The following is a 26,694-nucleotide window of genomic DNA, read 5'->3' as shown; positions in this document are numbered from 1 at the left end:
ATCAGGATTTCTGTCGAAATTACAATAAATTCAGCATGCTGTGACATGTGTACTTTATAATTTACTGCTTGGCGAATCTAAGCGATTCCTGAGCTGAAAAATAGTGTAATATTGATAAACGCTTATCTGAAGCAAGACTGTGGTACGAATTTTAGTCAATGAGAGCACAAATACCTATAAATGTATGGATCACTGATATTACTGATAAATATGGGGATTTTTACTTATATGAATCTTGCTTTGCATGCTACTACTCGCATAACTGGACATTTCTTCAGTAGTCTTCGTAGAGTACAACTACTACTATGTTCTAAAATGAGTGAAAACGTGTGTTGTACATGGTAAGTGTTCACAGGAAAGAAGTGATTGAGAAGCCTAATTTTCCTAACTTAGTAACCGACAAATTTGGGCAACAGCCTCGCCTTCGAACAGGATCACGAGTAATATTAAATTTTGTGCAGTTTTATATTACATGAATTTCTTCGTGGTTAGTCTGCTCTTCTTCAGCCCTTATTAGGTAAACAATTATTGTATTATTCGTGGAGGAAAACATGGTTAAAGGAAAAACTGACTTGGCCTACAGAACAATAAAACAAAACTTTGCTAAACGGAAAGTAAAATCTTCAGGAACTATAAAGAACAAAGAGGGCAAGGTACTATTTGGATATGACACGCTGAAGAGATGGCAAGAATACATTGAAGAGCTATATCAAGGAGACCCTCTAACAGATAATATGATAGAATTAAGCGAAGAAGTAGAGAAAGAAGAACTAGGGGACACAATTCTGAAAGATGAATTTGAAAAAGCACTAAAAGAACTACCAGATAAGAAAGCGGCAGGTGTTGATGATATACCTTCTGAACTAATTAAGAAATCAGGAGACAAAATGAAAGCTACATTACTGCAACTCATACAGAAAATATACAAAACAGGTGAAGTTCCTGAAGACTATCAGAAATGCATCATATTCCCCATACCTAAGAAAGCATCTACTATGGACTGTGAAAACCATCGAACACTCAGTCTTCTTTCACACGCATCAAAAATTCTAATAAGAATAATTTTGAAAAGAGTTGAAAACCAATTGAATAGCACTCTAAGTGAAGACCAATTCGGTTTTAGAAGCGGTGTAGGGACGAGGGAAGCAATCTTATCTTTAAGACTAATAATTGAGAAACAAATTTCCAAAAACAAACAAGTATTTATAGCCTTCGTAGACCTCGAAAAGGCATTTGACAATGTTGTATGGCCAGAAATGTTTAGAATTCTGAAGAAGGCTGGTCTGAAATACAATGATAGAAGGATAATCTTTAAAATATACCAAAATGAAACAGCCTTAGTTAAGAAGGAAAACAAAGAAGAAACAGCAAGAATAAGGAAAGGAGTGAGACAGGGATGCCCACTATCTCCAGTAATTTTCAACGCATATATCCAAGAAGCAATAGACAAAATAAGAGAGAATATTGAAGTAGGAATAAAACTTAACGGAATGAAAATAGATATGTTGCGATATGCAGATGATATCGCCATAATTACAGAAAGGAAAGAAGATTTAGAAGCCGCACTCAATGAAATGGAAAACACCTTAAAAGAACAGTATGGAATGAAAATAAATAAGAAAAAGACTAAAGTGATGGTGAGTGGCGCCCTGAACTACAATGAACCCATACGAATAACAATAAAGGGAGAGAAACTAGGGCAGGTTACAGAATTTAACTACTTAGGTAGCAAAATAACAGCAGATGGAAGAAGCAAAAGTGACATTAAAAACAGAATACAACTTGCCAAAATAGCATTCAATGGAAAAAGAAACTTACTGACGAGTAGAAATGTTAGTTTAGACGTAAGAAAGAGAGTCATGAAAACCTATGTGTGGAGTACAGCCCTTTACGGATGTGAAACTTGGACTAGTGGAAAAGAAGAAAAGAGAAGATTAGAGGCATTCGAAATGTGGTGCTACCGGAGAATGGAAAAAATCAGCTGGCGAGACAAGGCTACAAACGAAGATGTCCTCAGAAGAGTGAAAGAAAACAGATCTCTTTGGCGAAATATACAGAAAAGAAGAATAACCTTCACAGGTCACATTTTACGGCATAACAATTTCATTAAGAGAATATTAGAAGGAATCATTGAAGGAAGAACTCGCCGAGGACGACCTAGATTAAGCTACATTCAACAAGTAATAAATGACATCGGGTGCCAGACCTATGCAGATATGAAGAGGAAAGTTGACAAAAGAACGGAATGGCGTGCTGCTGCCAACCAACCTGTGGGTTGATAACCGAAGAAGAAGATAACTTGTAAGCTTTCATTTGGTAAGATTATGACTGTGTGCGTTTTTGTGAATGTTAATACGAGGATTGACCAGGAAGTAATGCACCCCATTTTCTTTTTCTCAGCTGAAAACAATGTTACGAATTGGAAACGTTACGTACGTATTATTTGAAGTCTCCTGAGTGAGCACGCCACGTTTCCGTCACTTCCGACAGATAGCGTGGCTGCAGGACAGTTTCAAATAGGCGCCTGTAGGCGATGTACGTTGCAAGCAACGTGCCGTGATCGAGTTTCTCACTGCAGAGAATGAAACTGTGGTAAACATTCACAAACGCTTGTGCAAAGTCTATGGAGCATCTGCTGTCGACACATGTACAGTTAAACGCCGGGCACAGAGGGTAAGGTCATCAGAAGACGGTTCGGCCGAGCTCCAGATTTGCAGCAGTCGGGGAGACCATCCAAGGCTGTCATACCTGACATGTTACAGCGAGCTGATGTCATTCGCGAGGACAGACGCATTACGACTCGGTAGTTGGCGCTGCGTCTATCAATCAGCAAAGAAGTGTGGAAGCAATTATCCTCACTCTTGGATATTCAGAAGTGTGTGCAAGATGAGTCCCACAGCGTCTAACGGTGGATCACAAATCGCACAGAAGAAACGTTTATCTTGATTGTTGTAACGTTTTGAAGCTGAGGGGAGGGACGGGGGGGCTTCTGCCTTTTTGTCCCAGATTGTGACAGTTGATGAACCCTGCCGTCACCATTTTCAGCCCGAAAGAAAACGACAGTCGATGGAATCGTGCCATTCCCACTCCCCACAGAAGAAAAAATTCAAATCAACTGCTTCCGCCGACAAGTTCATGATCATGTTCTGGCACTGTGAAGGTGTGATTCTCATTGATGTAATGGCAAGAGGCGGTACCATTAATTCAGAAGCATATGTCAACACATTAACAAAGCTCAAGACGCCCTTCCGGCGACTTCGGCGCCACAGCAACCCAGCAGATGTTTTGCTGCAACACGGTAGTGCTAGGCCCCATACAAGTCTGAGGACTGCTGAACACATCGCAAAACAATGTTGGGCAGTGTTGCACCATCCACCTGACAGGCCCTGACCTAGTCCCCTCGGACTTCCACTTGTTTGGGCCATTGACAGATGTCTTTCGTGGAAGACGCTTTGAGAATGAGTATGAAGTGATTCACACAGTGATGCATTGGCTCAGCCACAAGGACAAGGATTGGTACCAACAGGGCATACACGCCCTTGTTTCGAGCTGGAGGAAGGCCATAGAGTTGGATGGAGATTACGTGGAAAAATAGGGTGTGTGGATAAAACACCATTCTTTCGTGTATGTAATCCTCGTTACGTTCAATAAAGAATTGTTGAAGAAAAACTGCGGTGCATTACTTTCTGGGCAACCCTCGTAGATCTATTATTTGGAAGCAGAGTTACAGATAATATATAAGAATTTTGAAAGTATGTTCTCCTCGTTTTCACTTTCGGAGAAGATTAATCAAAGGCTCTTCATGACTGGTTATTTGTGTTTATGACCAACAGCAATTTAGGCAAAACTTGCGAGCAAAGAGACACTGCTATGGGGAGAGACGGCAGCAGCTGTTATTCATATTAAATGCTGTGGTTTGATGGCTTGATTAAAAGCAATCATGTTCTAAAAACCTGATTTCAGCTCAGTTTTTTGTAAAAAAGGTTTATCGTTGTAAGTTTGTCACAAGTTTTCAAAAACCGGAACTTTGGATTTTTATGACTGGCAGGTTGAGGGAGGGGGGAGGGAAAGGCGTTATAAGATTGAAGAGGTGCGTTCCAGCACCTACAATTTTAGAAATTAAGCGCTGGAAGCACCTTTCAGGAAGGGAAAGAAGATACTCTCAAGTGGACGATTGTTACTTCGGATGAAATTATGCCACTGATACGGTAGTTAGTCTCCCGCCGGTGACAGAGACAGATCATGTGCAGCACCTTGTTCGTCTGCAGCTCCCCACAGGTGAGTGTAGTTTCATTAATGCATTGAGTCAGAAAAATTTGACGAATACTTCATTAACATGAGAACGCTTGTGTGGCTTCAAGGTCACCATCAATTAACACTCTATAGGTTGTGGACCTATGTTCCAGAGAATTATTAAACACACGTAAGTGTCTTCACCTTAGTGACATAACTTCCATTTATATAATAAAAAAATGGCTCTGAGCACTATGGGACTCAACTGCTGAGGTCATTAGTCTCCTATAACTTAGAACTAGTTAAACCTAACTAACCTAAGGACATCACAAACATCCATGCCCGAGGCAGGATTCGAACCTGCGACCGTAGCGGCCTTGCGGTTCCAGACTGCAGCGCCTTCAACCGCACGGCCACTTTGGCCGGCTATTTATATAATAATTTATTATGTCAAGATCACTTAATAACTAGAATTTCATAATACCGATTTCGGGAATTTATTGCCATTTTCGTAAGTGCAATACGGTAACAGCTCTGCCATACTACATAAAAATTAAAGTGAGGCTCTATGAAGTGTATGAAGTGCTGTAAAATATTTTACTCAAACATGATGTCACGTAGTAAAAGATGTCCCTTTTGCTGTGTCTCCCATTTACTATGAACGACATGCTGTTTGTAGATAAACCATACCTGAAGATAACAAATTGCCGAATCAAGGTAATATGAATTTGTAGTTTTCGTACTATCTTGACGTAATAAATTCTTATGTAAACATTCATTAGATCAAATTTCTGTTTGACAATATGTAAATCAAACAATAGCCTGTAATCTGTGTAATACTTTAGTATTGTTCATTTAAAAATTCTGCTCACATTTGAATCAAATTCACCAGAAATCGCTCTAAATAAGGCATGGAGATAAAATACTTCATAAAATTACTAGTTGCTGCAGTTTATCGTCACAATTTCTACACAGAAATTTGGATGAAGCTATAAATTCATGTATATCATTCAACTTACCTGAAGTCCTACGCCCTCGATTGGAGACAGTTGCGGGGGCGTGTCACGTGGGGTCATGGGCACTGGCAGCGGCTTACTCAGCTTCGGTGGACTATCCGTGTCCACCGGTTGAATTCTGATAGTAAAGTTCTTGACCAAAGATTCGTCCTGAACGACGTCCTGTTCGCAAATAAGCACGTTAGTTTTCAATGATGAGGCTACATATAAATGTCAACGCCTGCAATGGTACTTACAAGCTAACTTCCACAAATCCACATGAACGCATGAGGTCCTAATTGTACATCACTGTGGCGACCGTTTAACATGAATTGTTTCTTAGCTGCACACATTTTCAAGGCAGACCAAAATAATGCTTTCTCAATTTTACCAACAGAGTGTTCATAATTAAAGTTCCAGTTGCAATACGTTGTAGAAAGTGCTCAGAATGACGTCAAATCTGAACAGCATGTTACTGACTGTGTGGAAACGTAGTGAAACAAAATTTAACAAAAAAATTTAGTCATATATTGTGCTGTAATCCTCTTGACGCAAATGGGATCTGCTACATATGACAGACGAATCGCATTATACCATCTGTACTGATCACTGTGCATGACTGCGAAAGGTCGACAGTCAACCGTTGTGGCACTGTTGGGCAGTCCCATCCACTACGGCAAGGCCGTACCAATCGGATTGGGAAAAATTGGTTCTTAATTTTCTTGAAGCCAAAAACCGAATTAAAAGCAAAATGAAAACAGGTTTCTAATTGTTGTGAGACTGACGCAAGGCATGTTGAATATACTATCCATCGTCTTCCTCCCCAAGTTGAAATCGAGGAACAGAGGGAACAAAAAAAATGGTTCAAATGGTTCTGAGCACTACGGGACTCAACTGCTGAGGTCATTAGTCCCCAAGAACTTAGAACTAGTTAAACCTAACTAAGCTAAGGACATCACAAACATCCATGCCCGAGGCAGGATTCGAACCTGCGACTGTAGCGGTCTTGCGGTTCCAGACTGCAGCGCCTTTAACCGCACGGCCACTTCGGCCGGCAACAGAGGGAACAACAGAGGGAAGTGTATCTGGGACTAAGTTCAGAATGCGTTGCGCAATGCTTGCCTTCAATTCAGTTACTTTCATAATTGAAGTACTGAACGCAGAATCATTCAGATAACCTCACAGCAACAAGTCATACTGAGTGAGACCAAGTAATCTGGATGACCAGGCTGTGAGGAAATAACGACAGTTAATTCTAGCATTTCCTAAATGCTTGCAGCAACCGTTTCACTGGCTGTGCAATGTGCGAAGGAGCACCATCTTCCATAAAAAGGATCCCATCCACACATCCACGGTGTTGAAGGGTAGGAATGACATTGGTGTGCGAAAGTCTCCGATGGACTGATTGAAGGGGGCCGGGGGTATTGGACTAAACGGCATGGTCATCAGTCCCGCGATTCCAAAGTTACGCACAGAAGATAGGAGGTCCGCTAAAAGTGGAGAGGAGCCAAACTATAAAACGAGGAAGTTAAAACATACACAGAAGGTATAAAAGGATAGCTCAAATCAAAAAACTGGGAAACAGAGGGATAAAACTGCGTTCTTTGTAAGGGGGCGTGGTCATGGGTCCCAGATCGAGAAAACATGAAGAGAGGCCCCAACCACTACCACGCTGCCCCTGATCCATGAGCAAAGAAAAATCTTATATCTGAAAATAAAAACCACTTTCACAGAGGAAACTGAGGACCAGGTCAACCATCTGTGAATCATCTGCCAATATTGAATTTAAGGAATCTGGAAGATGATACTTAAGATGAAGGACATTCCACCCATACATGGGGTGCCGTCAGTCTGGCTCCACAACCACATTGTGATGGTGGTTTCTTATACAATAAGAAACAATGAGTGAGCCTGGTATGACCAATGCGTAGACGGCATGAGACAGTGGACTCCTTCCTAGAGGAACAGAAAGAAAAGCGCCAAACGCTTGTTCGCCCACTACTTGAGTACTGCTCAGCGGTGTGGGATCCGTGCCGTATGGGGTTGATAGAGGAGAAAGAGAAGATCCAACGGAGAGCAGCGCGCTTCGTTACAGGATCATTTAGTAATCGCGAAAGCGTCACGGAGATGATAGATAAACTCCAGTGGAAGACTCTGCAGGAGAGACGCTCAGTAGCTCGGTACGGGCTTTTGTTGAAGTTTCGAAAACATACCTTCACCGAAGAGTCAAGCAGTATATTGCTCCCTCCTACGTATATCTCGCGAAGAGACCATGAGGATAAAATCAGAGAGATCAGAACCCACACAGAAGCCTACCGACAATCCCTCTTTCCACGAACAATACGAGACTGGAATAGAAGGGAGAACCAATAGAGGTACTTAGGGTACTCTCCGCCACACACAGTCAGGTAGCTGGAGAGAGGGAAAAAAAAAACTGCTTCAGACCCCCTGATTGTGCGGAATTTATTACTATGAACAGTAGCGACCAGATGTCATTCCACTTTTGGGAAAAGAAAGATTTGACGTAGATCCGCATATCCGCAGCTGGAATCATGAAAGGGAATGGAGGGTAAGTCAAACTGTCAGCCAGTTCATTTCCTCGGATGCCCAAATGACTTGGGATCCAGAGAAAGACAACTGAGGAGGCGGCACAGCCAAGGGCAGAGAGAAGGTCTTGGATAGCAGAGACCAAAGGGGGGCGAGAGAAGCATCGATCGATAGCCTGCAGGCTGTTCTTTGAGTCGATACAAATTGAAGCAATGTGGGAGGAGGCCTGAGAAACAAAAATGAAGACTCTGTGAATGGCTAGGAGTTCTGCTGTGAACACTACATGATACCAGCAGTAAATGGTGTACTAAGCAAGTAGGAGACGTGAAAGTGTATCCCGTCTTATCTATCGTCTTAGAACTATCAATGTAGAAGATGGTCGCACCCGGGAACTATGCACGGATAGCACATACTAGACGCCAAAAAACCATAGGGGTGACAGAGACCTTCGGACCCTGACATAGGCACCATCCAAAGGGAGGGGAGGGGATGGGATGGTAGGAAATATATGGGGTGCATTCCAATAAGTGGAGATGGAAATCCCGACAGAGGGAAGTGATACACATTCCAATCGGCAATACCATGGTACACAAAACAGGTCCGAACGCTGTTGCAGAGGCAACGGAAAAAGCATGCGAAGTTCAGAAGAACGCGAAATCCCGAAGATCGGCTAAAATTTACAGACGCGTGAAACTTGGCACGGACTTCAATGCGAGATGCCTTTAATAGGTTCCACAACGAAACATTGCCTCGACATTTGGTAGAAAATCCGAAGAAATTATGGTAGTATGTTAAGTACACAAGCGGCAAGACGCAGTCAATACCTTCGCTGCGCAGTGGCGATGGTACTGTTACCGACGACTGTGCCCCTAAAGCGGAGTTATTGAACGCAGTTTTTCGAAATTCCTTCACCAGGGAAGACGAATCGAATATTCCAGAATTTGAAACACGAACAGCTGCTAGCATGACTTTCTTAGAAGTAGATACCTTAGGGGTTGCGAAACAATTCAAATCGCTTGATACGGGCAAGTCTGCAGGTCCAGATTGTATACCGATTAGGTTCCTTTCAGATTACGCTGATACAATAGCTCCCTACTTAGCAATCATATAAAACCGCTCGCTCACCGATAGATCTGTACCTACAGATTGGAAAATTGCGCAGGTCGCACCAGTGTTTAAGAAGGGTAGTAGGAGTAATCCATCGAACTACAGACCTATATCATTGACGTCGGTTTGCAGTAGCGTTTTGGAGCATATACTGTATTCAAACATTATGAATCACCTCGAAAGGAACGATCTATTGATACGTAATCAGCATGGTTTCAGAAAACATCGTTCTTGTGCAACGCAGCTAGCTCTTTATTCGTACAAAGTAATGGCCGCTATCGACAGGGGATCTCAGGTTGATTCCGTATTTCTAGATTTCCGGAAAGCTTTTGACTCCGTTCCTCACAAGCGACTTCTAATCAAGCTGCGGGCCTGTGGGGTATCGTCTTAGTTGTGCGACTGGATTCGTGATTTCCTGTCTGGAAGGTCGCAGTTCGTAGTAATAGACGGCAAATCATCGAGTGAAACTGAAGTGATATCAGGTGTTCCCCAGGGAAGCGTCCTGGGACCTCTGCTGTTCCTGATCTATATAAATGACCTGGGTGAAAATCTGAGCAGTTCTCTTAGGTTGTTCGCAGATGATGCTGTAATTTACCGTCTAGTAAGGTCATCCGAAGACAAGTATCAGTTTCAAAGCGATTTAGAAAAGATTGCTGTATTTTGTGGCAGATGGCAGTTGACGCTAAATAACGAAAAGTGTGAGGTGATCCACATGAGTTCCAAAAGAAATCCGTTGGAATTCAATTACTCTATAAATAGTACAATTCTCAAGGCTGTCAATTCAACTAAGTACCTGGGTGTTAAAACTACGAACAACTTCAGTTGGAAAGAGCACATAGATAATATTGTGGGGAAGGCGAGCCAAAGGTTGCATTTCATTGGCAGTACACTTAGAAGATGCAACAAGTCTACTAAAGAGACAGCTTACACTACACTCGTTCGTCCTCTGTTAGAATACTGCTGCGCGGTGTGAGATCCTTACCAGGTGCGATTGACGGAGGACATCGAAAGGGTGTAAAAAAGGGCAGCTCGTTTTGTATTATCACGTAATAGGGGAGAGAGTGTGGCAGATATGATACGCGAGTTGGGATGGAAGTCATTAAAGCAAAGACGTTTGTCGTCGCGGCGAGATCTATTTACGAAATTTCAGTCACCAACTTTCTCTTCCGAATGCGAAAATATTTTGTTGAGCCCAACCTACATAGGTAGGAATGATCATCAAAATAAAATGAGAGAAATCAGAGCTCGAACAGAAAGGTTTAGGTGTTCGTTTTTCCAGCGCGCTTTTCGAGAGTGGAATGGTAGAGAGATAGTATGAATGTGGTTCGCTGAACCCTCTGCCAAGCACGTAAATGTGAATGTGAATTGCAGAGTAATCATGTAGATGTACAGTTTGCGCACCGAATTTTTTCAGGGTGCAGCATGGCACCTCTCTTTGAAAGATTCGTCCCGAATATTCCAAAAGAAGTCTCCCCTTAAAATTTTTCTTAACCAATAGAACTCTTACCATGCTAACAACAAGATATAACAATAACGTGTCCTACAAGGATTTTTGACTTATTCACTACTGCATGTGCTTGAAGTACGGTTTCCAGAATCTTATTACAATACAGTCGTTTATCTAGGGCTTATACTACTAAACTACAATGGTTCTACCTCCATCAACTGTTCCATCGGCTCAAGTCGGCTAACGACTCGACCGGCGACTGAAGCGCCGGCGGATTCATAGACTGTGTAACTCTGCATTTATTACAGAAATATATGTATACATATACCTAAGAGAGTCACGCCGCAACTGGTACTTCAAATGCTTGTCACTATAATCTTGTGTTGATTTTCTGGAAAATTTTGAAAATCATGCACCATCTGTTCCACTGAAATTTTTCCTGGCTGTGATTCGATAAATTTGTCTAATGAATGCATACATTCAGGTTTGTGGGTGGCATTAATGTAAGTTTAACTGTTGGTGGATAAGACCCTCAGTGACCCATCTGGCCAATAAAACCAATGTAATAACAGTCGTACCAGTGAGTGCAGCTGGGAGGCAGCAATGCTTCCCGACTTAACTGTGTCACCCTAGTGAAACAAAGCTCCACTGAACTCAACCGTGAGTTGCCAAATATCAATCCTAGCACAACGTTTGTCGAAACAAATCTAGTCCGAGGATCACTGATTATACTTCACAACATATGGCAAAACTTCCATACGCTTGGTAAACTTAGTTTTTCCGTTAGTACACAACTAGTCACACCAAACGACTGAACACTATTATCGCCAACTTACATCGTGGTGGCAAAAGTCTTCTCCTGCTCATCAATTCCACACATAACGGATACGTCCCGCCCCGTGTTCAAAAGAACCCTCTGTTCAACACCACTCACTAAACAGCTTTCCGTCTGTTCAGTACTTTCCGTGGTGTTACGGCCTATCGATCCCGCTTTCCGATGGTCGAAGCATTTCCGTTCGAGTTTAACGGCCGCTTATCCTGACTGCTTCCCATTCTTGCTATTCCAACAACTCGATGCTCGGTGACCCACTTCCACACTCGAGTAACACTGGTTGCTTACACTGTACCTGCATTTGCCCTTTACGTCCACATCTGTAACATTTGACCTCCGAAATGAATACACACTGATCTACCCGTTGCTTCGTGGCAAAATTATCTCTTCCAATTGCGCTGCTATTCTAATAGCTGCTGTTAAACCATTAGGATTTTCAGTGCGAACTCACCATGACATTTCCGCGGGTATTCTACGCAAGACGATTTCTGTCGCTCTGTATTCTGCTTCCTGCAGTAACACCTTATTGACCTTCGCATTCTGGATAAGTCCATACGTCTGCGCATTGACTTTGCGAATCCTGTTTGAAAATACTTCCACTGAGTCATTACGTATCAGAAGCGAAGTACTGAGCTTCACGCCGAAAAACCAAGTGCTGTTTCGTTTTTAGAGACGCTGGCGTAGTCCAACGGCCAACTTCTGAAACGACTGTGGTTTACAGAGGGCCTCCTGACATATCACATATTTCTTGGCTTCCCCTGTTAAATGCAAATTAGCCACACAAAGGGTTACTTGTCTGACCAACCGCTCGTTGCAGCAGTAACTGTAACATCAGTAATGAATATCGACACATCTTCTGTTGTTTTACCCGAAAAGGGACTGGTAAGTGCGTCTACAGGTTGATCAGATGACTGAGCTATCTCCAAACTCTGCCTTATCATCCCCTGACTCAGAATGTGATTGAATCTGCGTAGCTCCCAAAGCCACTTATCTGCGAAGGAGTTCCTCATTCTCCTGCTTCTGGCGAGAATTTTCATTTGTTAACACACGAACTTGCTTTGTTAGAGCAGCAACAGACTCAGTAGTAGTAGTAGTAGTAGTAGTAGTAGTAGTAGTAACAGCAACAGCGTGTCTACAGTTTTACGTACTTTACCTCTTACCCTAACTACCTAATGGCCTCAATACTTTCTGAATTTCATAAATTACTTTCGCCGACGTATCATCGCCCATGTACATTCTGAGCAACCCCAGGCCTCACGACCAACTTATCTACGAGTAAAATACGTGCCTGCTACAGCCTTATTGCACGGCAATTCGTGTTCTGTAAGATTTCAAAACTGAAACCTTGCTGGTACTAGATTATCGGGTCTACCATTACCCTTAAACAATGGTAATCCCGCGGGTTCAGGTGGCTTCGTAACATTCATATCCTTAAAAATTATCTACTCAGTACTCACAAATTAAGTCTAAAGCCTGAGAACAGATACGGAATCAAACAGTGAGACGCATCGCACACCACTGTGCTGAGCCGATACTGCTGAAGTGGAGATATGCCAAGTACCACCTCACGTACTTAAATACGAAAGTACTCAATCCTATAACTCGACACCGAACACATCGTTTGGGTGTCGACCCACAATCACTTCCCTCACCAAACTGCTGTGTATGGATGTTGGATGAACATTTGTCGACATCACGTCATGTCGGGAAGTTTAACAACCACTTACTGGCCAGCTGTGACCTGGCCTATTCCGTGCCACTACGAGTCAGGATGGGTGAGAGAAATGTCGAGTAAGAGGACAGATTTACGCTGGTGCGTGCTGTGAATCAGTGGTAGTATTGACAGGTGTTTATTCAAGCAGCGCCAGCCTCAGGGCCATACTGCGTGCGTGCAAACGTAGCCGATTGGGTGCATTAGCCGACACTGGATGTTCTGTTGATGAGCAGCAATAAATCGGTCAGCTCCTCCCCTCCTCCCTCCCCTGTGGTAGACTAGGATGGTGGCTGGTGATGTCTACATGGCCGCGATGGCGTGTCTACCCCCGTCGGGACGTAGACTACTTGCCGTCAGTCGGCCGAAGTCCCTCAGAGGGCGGAGGCTGGCCGCACACCAGCTCCCTTTATCCGTGAAGTTTCCCAAGTCCCGCAACCGCCACACCACAGGTATGGCATGCCTCGTTCTGTAACTCTACGAGCCGGTCAGCAGAATAGGCCACCAGATTAAATTTGCAATGTGTGGGTTTCTCGGTATCATGAAGGTGCTCTCTGTGTTACCAAAGGTTACTTCACTCTTACAAGGGAACCTCCCCATCGCACCCCCCTCAGATTTAGTTATAAGTTGGCACAGTGGATAGGCCTTGAAAAACTGGACACAGATCAATCGAGGAAACAGGAAGAAGTTGTGTGGAACTACGAAAAAAATAAGCAAAATATACGAACTGAGTAGTCCATGCGCAACATAACCAACATTAAGGATATTGGGAACTCAGGAGCGCCGTGGTCCCGTGGTTAGCGGCAGCAGCTCTGGAGGGAGAGGTCCTTGGTTCAAGTCTTCCATCGGGTGAAAATTTTACTTTCCTTATTCTCGCAAAGTCATGATCCGTCCGTTCGTTCATTGACGTCTCTGTTCACTGTAATAAGTTTAGTGTCTGTGTTTTGCCACCACACCGCAAAACCGTGCGATTAGTAGACGAAATGACGTGCCTCTCCAGTGGGCACCGAAAACATTTGCTCGCAAGGTCATACGTCAACCGATTCCTCCACAGGACAACACGTCTGATATATTCTATACGACACTGGTGACGGCATGTGCGTCACCTGACAGGAATATGTTGTCGACCCATTTCTAACTTATACACTTGGCGAATGGGTAAAAGGATTCTTCTACCTTGGCGATTTAGGTTGTCTTGTGGATGTGATAATCACTCCCAAAAAAGTGATGAAAACATAGGAGTTTGTCACATGAACTGCAACAAATGACTGCAACAGTTTCACAGTCGCACAGTTTTCCCTGTGCTCTGTCAAAACATATGTTTCTAACGTTCTCAAATTTTTCCGTGTGTAGACCGTCAAATTCTGCATGTGTCCAAGCAAATCGGAACATGTCCTGGAATTTTGGAGAGCGAAGTTGATTATGTTTGAGTGCCTTAACTTTGATAATAGTCTGAACATAAAAATTTTTTCACACGAGGGAGGCTTGAACGAAAGACCTTTCGCTTCGCAGCTGCTCACGCTAACCACGGGACCACGGCGCTTCAGAGCTTACAGTGCCCTTGATGCTGCTTATCTTGCCCATGGACTACTCAGTTTGTATATTTTGCTTATTTTTTTCATAGTTCCACACAACTTCTTCCTGTTTTCTCGATTGATCTGTGTTCAGTTTTTCAAGGCCTATCCACTGTGCCAACTTGTAATTAAATCTGAGGGGGGTGCGATGGGGAGGTTCCCTTGTTAGTAACGCTGTGTTGTGGCGTAAGTTGTTCCATGCACTTCAGCCGTGACCGGTGTCGTAAACTCGATCTGGCCAGAGTGTTTTGACGTAATGTCAACATTACTGCCCAATGGCTTACTTGATTGGCTGATCTGGCATCTACTACCTGACTGTAACTGGAATAAAACTTTGAAAATTACAATTCTCATTGTGTTTTGGTGCCAAGAGTAGGAATGAAGCTTCATAATGTGCTTTTTTTGAACAAGTTTCATTAAAATGTACATCCAAACATTTGGATCATTGTCTTATTCGCTAAACACTGTCCATGTATTACCTTAGTCATCTGTATTATTTAGTTTATTGTACGTAAATGAATGGTTTTTTTCTGAAATTAAATGTGTCTCGATTTGTAGAAACTCATTTATATTGTTTAAAGCATTTGTTGATGCTATTAGAATTTCCCATGAAAAATTGATATCAGACGCAATGTAATTCTAAATGCAAATTCACAATTCGAAATGCATGGTATTTGATATTAATAAGATGTAGTAATGGCATGCATAGTTTACCACATTTGCTGCATGTGCGTTGACTGACCTTTGATGACTGCGGAACGTCCGGAGTGTCTGCCACGTCTTGTGCGTCTTCTTTTATCTTTTCTTTGTGTGTACGTCTTATGAGGAAATTGTAAAGCTGCCACATACCATGATCCTGCAACAATACATTTCTGCTGGTTTGGTTAAGATTTTTTCAAAAATGAAATCTAATTGTACGAATGGAGTCCGCAAAAATATCTTTAAATACGAGTGGCCGACGGCCTGATCAATAGAGACACTGGCCTCACTCTCAGTAAAGCTTGGGACCCAGAGCTCAGCCAACTGAAGTCATAACATCGGCCAAGAGCGACTCCCGCACTGTGGCGGTAGATGCTCTGAGGGACGAGTTCACAACCAACATTCGGCCATCACGTCCCGCCACTACTCCAGTTGATGCGACGTCTGGCCGCACAGTGAGGGAAGAGGTGGCGAGCGATAAGGGACCCCACACTATGATTCTGTTTGGTTTGTGGGCAACTCAACTGCGCGGTCATCAGCGCCCGAACAAAGTCCCAATCTTTTCACACTCCAATATTATACGCAGTCCAATCTAGCCACTATCACGAATGATGATGATGCCGCCAACATAAACACCCAGTCCCTGGGCAGTATAAATCCCCAATCCGGCCGGGAATCGAAGCCGGGACCCCGTGATCCAGAGGCAGCAACGCTAGCCACTAGACCACGATCTGCGGACACACACACTCGAGCGACTGATCCCAGCGATCCGTGACGTGTGATGTTTGATGCTGCTGCAGTCTGTCGCTCGCCATACACGAGCGATATGCCAAGCAATTTCAGTCAGTACTACGAATGCCGATGTGTTGAAAAGTTCTGCTATGGAAAAGAGCTTTTGTTTCGATGTAGTTACAGTTCACCTCCGTATCCCCACGAATGTTTGCAAAAAGTAAATTATTAAATTTTAATTTATTGTTTCGAAAAGTTTTCTTTGAAACTTTTGCTAGCTTTACAGAATATATTCCATTTCACTGACGCTAGGTGGGTTGTTTACGTCTTTCCAGTGTGCTTATACAGTTCGTTTATTAGTCCTCAGTGCCTTTATCATTCATTAGTGTTTCAGTTCAACTGCAAATATTTATAAAAAAATTACCATACTGGAGTGTCTATAGAAATGTTGTCAAGAGCAGCACTGCTCGTTACCGTAACTGATGTTATAAATTTTGTGAGGGAGTGTTTGGTTAAATTAAATGACGGGGGACTTGAGTATAGCTGTATATTAGATTTTCCCTTAACATTTAAACTGAAATGTCTGCTTAACATTACTGTATGTCATAATGTTTAGAAGTTGAAAACTTCAAGAATGCTAGTAATTGTTTCATAAGTAGCTCAAAATCGTGAGATGGAGCTCATTGTATCTTTACTATTACTATGAACTTCCCATTAATTCTGCTACAGTACAAGTTTCAAAATGCCTATCACAGCAAAATCAGAGATTTCTTTTATTACGTCTTAACAGAAATGGCCACTCTGGCGTCAACGTCTTTTCTCAAAGTTGTTCGTGATCCCTGAACAACAAATTCTGAAGTTCTTACTCAACGTGAACAAATCGAAACGAAACTACGCAACCACGCGTAAATTGCTAGACAAACAATTCGTAGTTAGGCACCCATATTGCCACACATTTCTGTCAGCCAACCAGGTAGCCATATTACATGCACTAATCGCATGTGCAATCTATCAGATTGTCTGAGAGTTCCATGCGATCAGCAATCGCTGTGATTTGCCCACGCACATGCGATCTATGATACGTGGGAACGCTGCGATCCGTCGCTCATGTGTGGAACCCTTGTAAGTATAAAAGAGAGACTGTGTAGTGAAGGCCCTCATTCCACAGGTTTCTCCTTAAAATAATGGAAAGTTACACTGTCGAAATATCGTGTTACATAGAAGACTACACCCGGCTGGTCAGCCGAAAGCATCACAAACAATAGATTCGCCGGGAAATCTTAGGGTCACACATCAGTGTACTCTACTGGAAGGAGATGTATCAGGAACTTAATAAGCTGGATAAGCTCCGAAACAGGGGCGAGAGTCGTCTCAGCTCTCGTGCTTTCTTGATGAGGTGCGGTGACCATGGCACAACACCAACATTCACGAGCATTGCCCATCACATAAATACTGTGGCCCCAAAAGCGATAGCAAGAAGAGCATGTCCGGCCCTTAGAAGGGAAAGGATTCGGTACACACGTCGACGTCTGGACACAACACCTAAGGACTTACTCGTAGTCCACTTAAAAGTGGTTTGTTTACTCTCATCTATTCCTTGGGAGTGGATCGTCTGTTGGGCTCAGGCAGCTCTATTTCGATGTAGTTCTAGAACAAAATTATTCTCCAAGTTCGAACGTCTGGTAGCAAGAAGACAAACGACGAGTCTTAATCTCAAGGGGAAAGATCGATGACGCGGCGAAATTAGTTCTAGGATAGGGTTCATTTTGCACCAACATCGACTCCTACACCTGTTGCAGGATTAATCACAAATAACTTCCATCCTGTCCAGCGACGACGTGGAAAAGGTACGTCGGGAAACGTGCCGCGTGCTCACCAGAACTGTTCCACTTAAGACAAACAGCCTGCAGGTGGTAAAGTTCTCATTCAAGAACTACAGAACGATCCTAGAACAGTCAGTTTACCTGCAGACAAAGGAAATGCCACTGCACTACTTCCCTTATCAGAGTAGTCACAAAATGTGCAGCTTACTCTGATTTATCATAAAGGAAACTGAAAGGAGGTTCGATTAACAGAGTAAAGAGGACAGCGAGCCTCTACGCCAGTCCCTGCAGAAGAAAATCATCAAAAAGCTTCGACCGCTAGCTGCCTCACTGCCAAGGATCTATGGCTTACCAGAAATAACAAACAATGCATTCCTCTACGGCCTATTGTAAGCAACATAGATGCACCTACATACTAGCTGGCCAAAAATCTAACGGCAGTATTAAGGCCCTACGTCGGTACATGCCAGCAACCCACGAACTCTGTACATTTCTCAAACTATATGGTTCCAGAGACCTTTTCAAGTCTCAAACATCTATGTTTTATATATGTAGACTGAAGCGATGAGTGAAAATCCCAGTCTTGGTACAAATTTTACATCTGTACATTTCATTTAGTGGCCACAAGGACTGCGCCTTGGTAACCAGAACCTTATGATGAGTTTTGATGTGGTCTCCCTCTTCTGTCTAGTGCCACTTGTTGATTCCTTCAAGCAGGTCAGGGAGAAAATTAATCCCACAATGACCAACCTCCTAGAATTCGTCCTCACATACACATTCCCTCTCTTCGATTATGACTTATGAAAAAATGTATGACGTCGCCATGGGGTGCACTTTGTTACTGGTTGTGGAAAATTTATTCATGGAAGATTTATAAGATAAAGCTCTGTAAAAATTGTACTGAAGCCCACATGCTTTTACAAATATGTTCATGACGCATTTTTGATTTGGCCACAGGGGAGTGAAAGGCTTCAGAAATTTTACCAACTTCCGAACACTGCACACCAGCATAAATTTGAAGTGCTTTCAGGCAAAATGTACCGGCAAATAGAACACGATGGGGAGGCTGAGACAACGGTGTACTGTCTCACGCCTGCAAGGTAACAAAAAAACTGGCAAGATATTGGTTCGACGAAACATTAAATGTGTTTTCAGTCCACCACGGAAAGCGCACGAATTATTAGCCACTGTGAAGGATGATTTAGGGCTACGTAAATCGACCACCTATCGTATTCTATGCAAATTCCATAAGGCATACATCGGACGAACTGCACAGACAGTTGAGAAATGCGCTAGCAAAACAGAGACCTCAAACTCAATCAACCAACAAAATCTGCGGTTGCGAAACACTGCATAGCTACAGGAAACACGATGGAATATGAATAAACTAAGGTGCTAACACAAACATTTTCGTTTTGGAGCAGTGTTCTGAAAAAGGCTGTTGATATACTAGTGGGCGACCGTCTGATCCATACACACACTGGCTCCATTCTCTCAGTGGGACCATCAGACCCATTAGTCACAGATTTTGATGAGTTAAGTATGCTGTAGATGGGCTTATCCTGATTACCGAGCTAACGCATTTTTATGCGACAGCGCTAGTTCCCGAAGAAATCCATGCCGTTTTATGCGTACCAGCTATACGTATCGCGTTGGTCATGTTTCGACCAAGCGAGTATAGCGCAGCTGCTCTGACCGTGTACTTTCTCAGTTTCATTGTACAGAATAGTAAATAGTATATATCTTGCAAAATTATTCGAAAGTAGTATTTTCGCTGTAGCATTTTCATTAATAAATTATTCATTCCAGCAAACTTTCTTCAAATTAATATTCCGCTTGTTACAGAATAGATTACAGAATTGTATTCCAGGGTGTCGCTTGCATAGCTTTCTGTGCTAGGACAGAATTTCAAATGGTAAGCAAACAAAACGAAAGTGTAGACCACCACGCACATTTACTAAAAGTTGCTATCTTTCAGACACACGGATTTTTCACAAGCGATACCGGAGAAAACAGTTCGTTTCAATTCAAAAAGATTGTTCTTTCTTTCATCAACATCGATATGATCCACGCTTATTTTATCATTATTGTGAAAGCATATGCACTACACTGACGCAGAATTAAAGAACGTATTTTTATGGAATGTTTCTTGGAAGCAATTTCTCTATTAGTCCTCAGCGAGTCGGAATTGTTTTGAATGTAAAAATCAGTATCACAGGCTTGGTGAAGTGGAGTACATTTGGTGGGATAATTTTTACTTTGCAGGTGTATGCTTTTCTTTTATCTTTAAACATTTGATTATGAATTATCTGATCAGTTTGCCCTCACGAAGAATCAGGATTGTAAAGAAAAGCACACCGGAACAATTTGAACGGGTACCGCCAGGGAGGTAATAGTGAATGTAACCGCTGTGCTACGCACCCTCTTATCGAAACAAGACAAACACAGCGGGTATAGGAGGTAAGCATAAAACTTCAACATGGATTTTCTCGTAAACGAGGGTGGTCAATTAAGACAAGCCCCTGTACAACACACCCAAGACTCATCAAAATCCGTCATTAACAGATATAATGGTCCCCTTGTCAGTAAAGCGTGGGACCCAGCGCTCAGCCAACTGAAGTCACAACGCCGGCCAAGACAGACTTCCGCAAACGACGGGGGCGGCAGAAGCACTGAGGTACCTGAGTTCGCGTCCAGCATTCGGCGTTTCCGTCCTTCTAACACTCCACCTGACGCAGCTTTCAGCAGAGTAATTGTGGAAAGATGGGGAGTGGTGAGAGTATAAAGGAGGTGCAATTTAGCAAAGGCCCTCATTCTAAAGGTATCACCTGAAGAGAAAGGCAAGGCAGACTATCGAAAATCGTGTTTCGTAATGATTGCAATCGGCTGGACACCTGGGAGCAAGAGAAGCATCTTAAAATCAGTTTGTAGTGTCAGTTGACCAGGATTTTAATCAAGCTATTTCTGACCCGTTAAAGATATGTCATTTGTTTTAGCCTAGACAAAAAGTGTCCAGGGGCTAACGACGTCGAAGATCCCAATTTTCGCGGAATGTCCCGATTTTTAGGGTTATCACTAGAGGTCACACGTAACCTTTACATATTTCTTCCAGTATCCCGATTTTGGGTATTGCTACCAATTCCAAATATACTTACACTATGCAATCAAAAGTATCCGGACACCTGGCTGAAAATGACTTACAAGCTCGTGGTGCCCTCCATCGGTAATGCTGGAATTCAGTGTGATATTGGCAACCCATAGCCTTGATGACAGCTTCCACTCTCGCAGGCATACGTTCAATCAGGTGCTGGAAGGTATCTTGGGGAATGGAAGCCCATTCTTCATGGAGTGCTGCACTGAGGAGTGGTATCCATGTCGGTCAGTGAGGAATGGCACGAATTCGGCGTTCCAAAACATCCCAAAGGTGTTCTAAGGGATGTTACTGTCGTGTAACCACTCCGCCACAGGCCGTGCATTACGAACAGGTGTTCAATCGTGTTGAAAGATGCTATCACCATCCCCGAAATACTCTTCAACAGCGGGAAGCAAGAAGGAACTTAAAACATCATGTAGGCCTGCGCTGTGATAGTGCCACGAAAATCAACATGGGGTGCAATCCCCCTCCATGGGAAACACGACCACAACGGAACACCACCGCCTACGAATTTTGCTGTTGGCACTACACACGCTGGCAGATTAGTTCACCGGGCATTCACCATACCCACATCCTGCCATCGGATCGCCAAGTTGTGTACCGTGATTCGTCACTCCGTACAACGTTTTTCCACTGTTCAATCGTCTAATGTTTACGCTCCTACTCCAAGTGAGGCGTCGTTTGGCATTTACCGTCGTGATGTGTGACTTATGAGCAGCCGCTCTACCATGAAATCCAAGTTTTCTCACCTCCTGCCTAAATGGCATAGTACTTGCAGTGGATCCAGATGCAGTTTGGAATTACTGGGTGATGGTCTGGATAGATGTCTGCCTATGACACATTACGACCCTCTTCAACTGTCGGCGGTCTGTCAGTCAATATACGAGGTCGGCCCTTCACGTTTCCACTTCACTATCACATCGGAAACAGTGGACCCAGGGATGTTTAGGAGCGTGGAAACCTCGCGTACATGCGTATGACAAGTGACACCCCATCAACTGACCACGTTGGAAGTCAGTTGAGTTCCGCGGAACGCCCCATTGTGCTCTCTCACGATGTCTAATGACTACCGAGGTCGCTGATATGGAGTACCTGGCAGTAGGTGGCAGCACAATGCACCTAATATGGAAACGTATGTTTTTGGGGTGTCCGGATACTTTTGATCACATAGTGCATGTTCGAGTACGTGAAACCTCCGAAATTAGATTTTGGCGGTAACCTTTGAATATGGTGCGCCAGGAGTTCACGATCAGCCCATCAACTAAAGAGACGCCTCAGTGCATGACCAAATTATACTTTTCGAAAACAGTTACAGTGGTAAAATTAGTTTCTTGCTTTGGTATAAAAGCACACACTAATATAATGAAACACAATGTGAGTTCCGTAGCAGAAAAATTGTTCTGTTTAGGTCCTTTTCGCTAGAAAGTGCTGCAGTAAATTAGGCAGCTGTTTCAAACATTTAGACTTTAAATATCTCCCGATACTTTGGAATAGACGAGTTTTATGCCGAAATGTGTTACATTGAGGCACTTACTGAGAACGATGAGTAAAGACATGAGACATATTGAGAAATAATATAGTAATTTCAAAAATCCAAACTTTAGTAATCCGTTCAAATTATTTTCATTTATGATTTCCGTGTATCGACAGATTTTTCTCGGGATTCATTAACATGGTTCACAGTTCGTAACTGTTTGACAATGGAGAACTAACTGACATAGTAATAAACTTTGAAATTAGTTGTTCAGAATTTATAGATACACCTTAAGAAATGAAAACCTTGTAAGGGCTGTGTAAAAGAATGGGATATATGAAAGTATGAAGTAGCTAGTAGAAGACTAGAACAACTGTAGACGACAGACATCATATTCCTAAATGATAAAGATGCCATTAATTTGGTTCATGTTTATAGTACTGGCAGTGGATTACACATTTCAAAATATTATTTAAAATGTATTAAAAGCCTTACTGATTAATGTTTAAAGGCCTTAGAAGTTTTAAGTACAACGTTACCAAACTACATTTGTGATCCAGTATAGATGAATAGCAAATTATTTATTCGGTTGTTGTACCACTATACTAATTTTTCAAATGAAAATTAAGCAAATGTATTAATTTAACGTCTGAAAAATTAGGTTTTCTTGAGGTCCTGATTTTTAGGGCCTTATACCGATATTTTTAACCACCTCTCCCGATTTTCTGCAAAATAAGTTATGAATACAATAGTCACTCGTGGTATGTCTAAACTACGTTATACCCAAGGTTAGACTAGTACTAACACTAACACCCGTGTCCGTGACAGGATTAGAACCTGCGAGCACGGTACAGCGTTGTGACACGCTAACTCACAGGGCTGCTGACGCACCATGATTGAAGTCTTAACAGCACCAGAATACCTGATGCACTTCGCGTCTTAACGGAGGTGGGTCAAGCTGGACAGCGTCTGCTCGGGAACTGTTTTGCTGCTCTTCAATCATTTTTGTGATTGTCACCATAAATTTAGAGCATTTCGACTAAGCCTGCATTATACGCTTTATTAACGAGTCGATTTTATAGATAACCAGCTGTGTACCTGGCATTGCCTTGGTATGTATTTATTCCAGTATTCTATTAGCCCATTTCCTCCTCCTTCCCCCAACCCTGTGCTCTTGTTAAGTCTTCGGAGTACACACTCCACAAGAAATTCAAGGGATCCACGTATTGATGCCTCCAGTGTTTTATGTATCGATGTATCTGATCCCCTGCACTCGTCGTGCATAGGGATCTGAAGATGGTGTTAATGAGATGCCAAAACTGGTTGTGTTAATAAAATAACTCCTGGAAACATACGGCTGTATGGTGATTTTTCTTTGGTAAATATCTGACCAGCCGCTATCCCATATCCACGATGTATCAGTAGAGATTCATTTTCTATGCCTCAAGCTTCATAATGTACAATGTTACCAAACACAAGTAAAGCCTAGGAACATTCTACCACAGAAAAATCTTCAACAAAATGTTCTTGATGGGCAATTCCGAATCATTTTTATCATGCTTTGATTCTGCGTAAGTTGCTGATTTGCTTTGAATTTACTTTTACCAGCACAGGAAATGCGTCTAGCTAAAACTTAGATATAATATGCAGAATATATTCATTGAAACCAATATATCGCAATGAAAACATCCCTGCACACATCTGAAAAAGATGTGTCAGGAATGGCTCCAAACTATTAAATGAAGTAAGTATTTGGGGGACTGGTGGTAGCTATTTGTAGGTATATTTGATTCACATTTGAAATATAAGTGAATGGATTTGAACTAAGTCACTAATTAAAGACGGGGAAAACATACCGAGTGTTGCCTTCTGTTCCAACAGAAGGTTTGTGGTCAGTTCTCCAGGCATCTCGTAGCACTTACCTTACGTTCTGTGGCCTCAGCTGGCGGAAGATGCTGGGGCCAGTCACGTGGGGCTGCCATTGCAATCTGTCCACTCTCTCCCGCCAGATGAACACTGCCCACCAGTTTCAGTAAAGTTTTCTTTATTTTAATGGCCCAAGTGTCATCCTGTAGGACGCCCTGTTCACAGAGAAATACTTTTGCTTCAGTTTTTGAGACTACGCTAATTGTAATAGGTAGAACGGTATTTGCGTACTAGCTTTCACAGTAGACTTGTACCTTCTGGTATTCTACTTTCACATAACTGTAATGATTTACACAGGTACATTTATTGGCAGTACACATGTTCAGGGTTGGCCACATACAATGGTGCGCAAAACTTAAGGATGAAAGTTACACTACTGGCCATTAAAATTGCTACACCACGAAGATGATGTGCTACAGACGCGAAATTTAACCGTCAGGAAGAAGATGCTGTGATATGCAAATGATGAGCTTTTCAGAGCATTCACACAAGGTTGGTGCCGGTGGCGACACCTACAACGTGCTGACATGAGGAAAGTTTCCAACCGATTTCTCATACACAAACAGCAGTTGACCGGCGTTGTTTGGTGAAACGTAGTTGTGACGCCTCGTGTAAGGAGGAGAAATGCGTACCATCACGTTTCCGACTTTGATAAAGGTCGGATTGTAGCCTATCGCGATTGCGGTTTATCGTATCGCGACATTGCTGCTCGTGTTGATCGAGATCCAATGACTGTTAGCAGAATATGGAATCGGTGGGTTCAGGAAGGGTAATACGGAACGCCGTGCTGGATCCCAACGGCCTCGTATAACTAGCAGTCGAGCCGTCGAGATGACAGGCATCTTACCCGCATGGCTGTAACGGATCGTGCAGCCACCTCTCGATCCCTGAGTCAACAGATGGGGACGTTTTCAAGAGAACAATCTGCACGAACAGTTCGACGTCGTTTGCAGCAGCATGGACTATCAGCTCGGAGACCGTGGCTGCGGTTACCCTTGACGCTGCATCACAGACAGGAGCGCCTGAGACGAACCTGGGTGCACGAATGGCAAAACGTCATTTTTTCGGATGAATCCAGGTTCTGTTTACAGCATCATGATGGTCGCATCCGTGTGCGTGGTCATCAGCGCCCAAACGCATAAAAACAGGAACAGATGCAGTGAAGGGACTAAGACGGACAGCGAACAAGGAGAACGGCTAAAAGACACAGACCTGAAGCAGTTCCACATCCTCACATGCAGAAGCAAAAGAAGAGGAGAAAAAACACACTAAAATAGGAAAGGAAACACAAGGAAGAGAGAACAGAAACCGAAGGGAAACAAGGAGGTAATCGTGACTGGCGGACCTCTTACCTAAACCCTGGGTGAGCCAGTCACCCAGCAACAGATTACAAGCCTCTCCCTAAAATCCGAGGCAACAAATTGGACAGCACACAAAACCTTAAGACCTTAACCACAGTGCTTGCGTCGTCTTGCAAAATAGAGGGCAAATCCGGTGGCAAAGAAACCACCGCCCTTTGGTCAGAGAATAAAAGACAGTCAAGTAAAATGTGGCGGACAGTAATCTGGACGCCACAAGCACTGCAGATTGGGGGGTCCTCCCGCCAGAGTAAAAAACCATGCGTTAAGGGACTGTGCCCGATGCGGAGGCGAGTGAGGAGAACCTCATCCCGCCTGCATGATTGGTAGGACGTACGCCATGGCCGCGTGGTGCCCTTGACCAGACGCAGCTTATTTTCACTGACTGCCAGCCACTCCTCTTCCCACTGACGCAGAACACGAAAACGCAGGAGGGAGGTAACAGCATGGAGGGGGACGGCACATTCAACAACGTGAGGGAGGAACATGCATCTTTGGCAGGCACATCCGCCAGTTCGTTTCCCCTAGTACCCACGTGCCCCGGCACCCAGCAGAAAGAAACCTCCTTCCCCTGCCGTTGCAGGTGAAGTAGGGCGTCATGGATGTTCTGGACGGCCGTATCCGCTGGGTACAAGTGTTGCATGGTCTGAAGGGCACTCGGAGTCAGAACAGATGAGAAACTTAAGACTGGGAACACATCTCATCTGCTCCAAAGTCCGCAAGATCGCAAACAATTCGGCATCAAAGATGGTAAACGCCGCAGGAAGCCGTAACTTGACAACTCGATCAGGGAAAACAACAGCACAACCAACAGAGCTCCCCTGTTTAGAGCCATCCGTAAATACTGGTACATGGTCGGGATGCTGGTGTAAAATATCGGAAAATAAGGAGGTAAAAACAAACGCAGGAGTGCAGCTCCGCCGGTACTCCGACAAGTCTAAAAGGACGCTGGGCCTCTGGAGCAACCAGGGAGGCAGGTGGGTAAAACCTTGGAGTTGGGGAGACCACACGCTCCACACCAAGGGACTCAAGCAAATGCTTGGCACGAATCCCAAATGGTCTCGTTGCCCTGGGACGACTGGAAA

At 43.4% G+C, this 26,694-nt stretch overlaps 1 protein-coding gene across 1 annotated transcript in view; it reads right to left on the bottom strand.

Moving 5' to 3' along the window:
* The window catches only part of LOC124722575 (trichohyalin-like), a 156,597-nt gene that overhangs the window by 3,109 nt on the left and 126,794 nt on the right, over positions 1-26,694 (bottom strand). The window contains exons 3-4 of the mRNA XM_047247714.1: positions 24,248-24,406; positions 5,253-5,411 (exon numbers count right to left, since the gene is read on the bottom strand). Coding sequence (XP_047103670.1) covers positions 5,253-5,411; positions 24,248-24,406 — 318 coding nt within the window. The remainder of the gene's footprint in view (positions 1-5,252; positions 5,412-24,247; positions 24,407-26,694) is intronic.

Source organism: Schistocerca piceifrons, chromosome X (genome assembly GCF_021461385.2).
Source record: "Schistocerca piceifrons isolate TAMUIC-IGC-003096 chromosome X, iqSchPice1.1, whole genome shotgun sequence".
Taxonomy (NCBI): Eukaryota; Metazoa; Arthropoda; class Insecta; order Orthoptera; family Acrididae; genus Schistocerca; species Schistocerca piceifrons.
The sequence above is the reverse complement of the archived record's forward strand: the minus strand, read 5'-3'. Positions and strand labels throughout refer to the sequence as shown.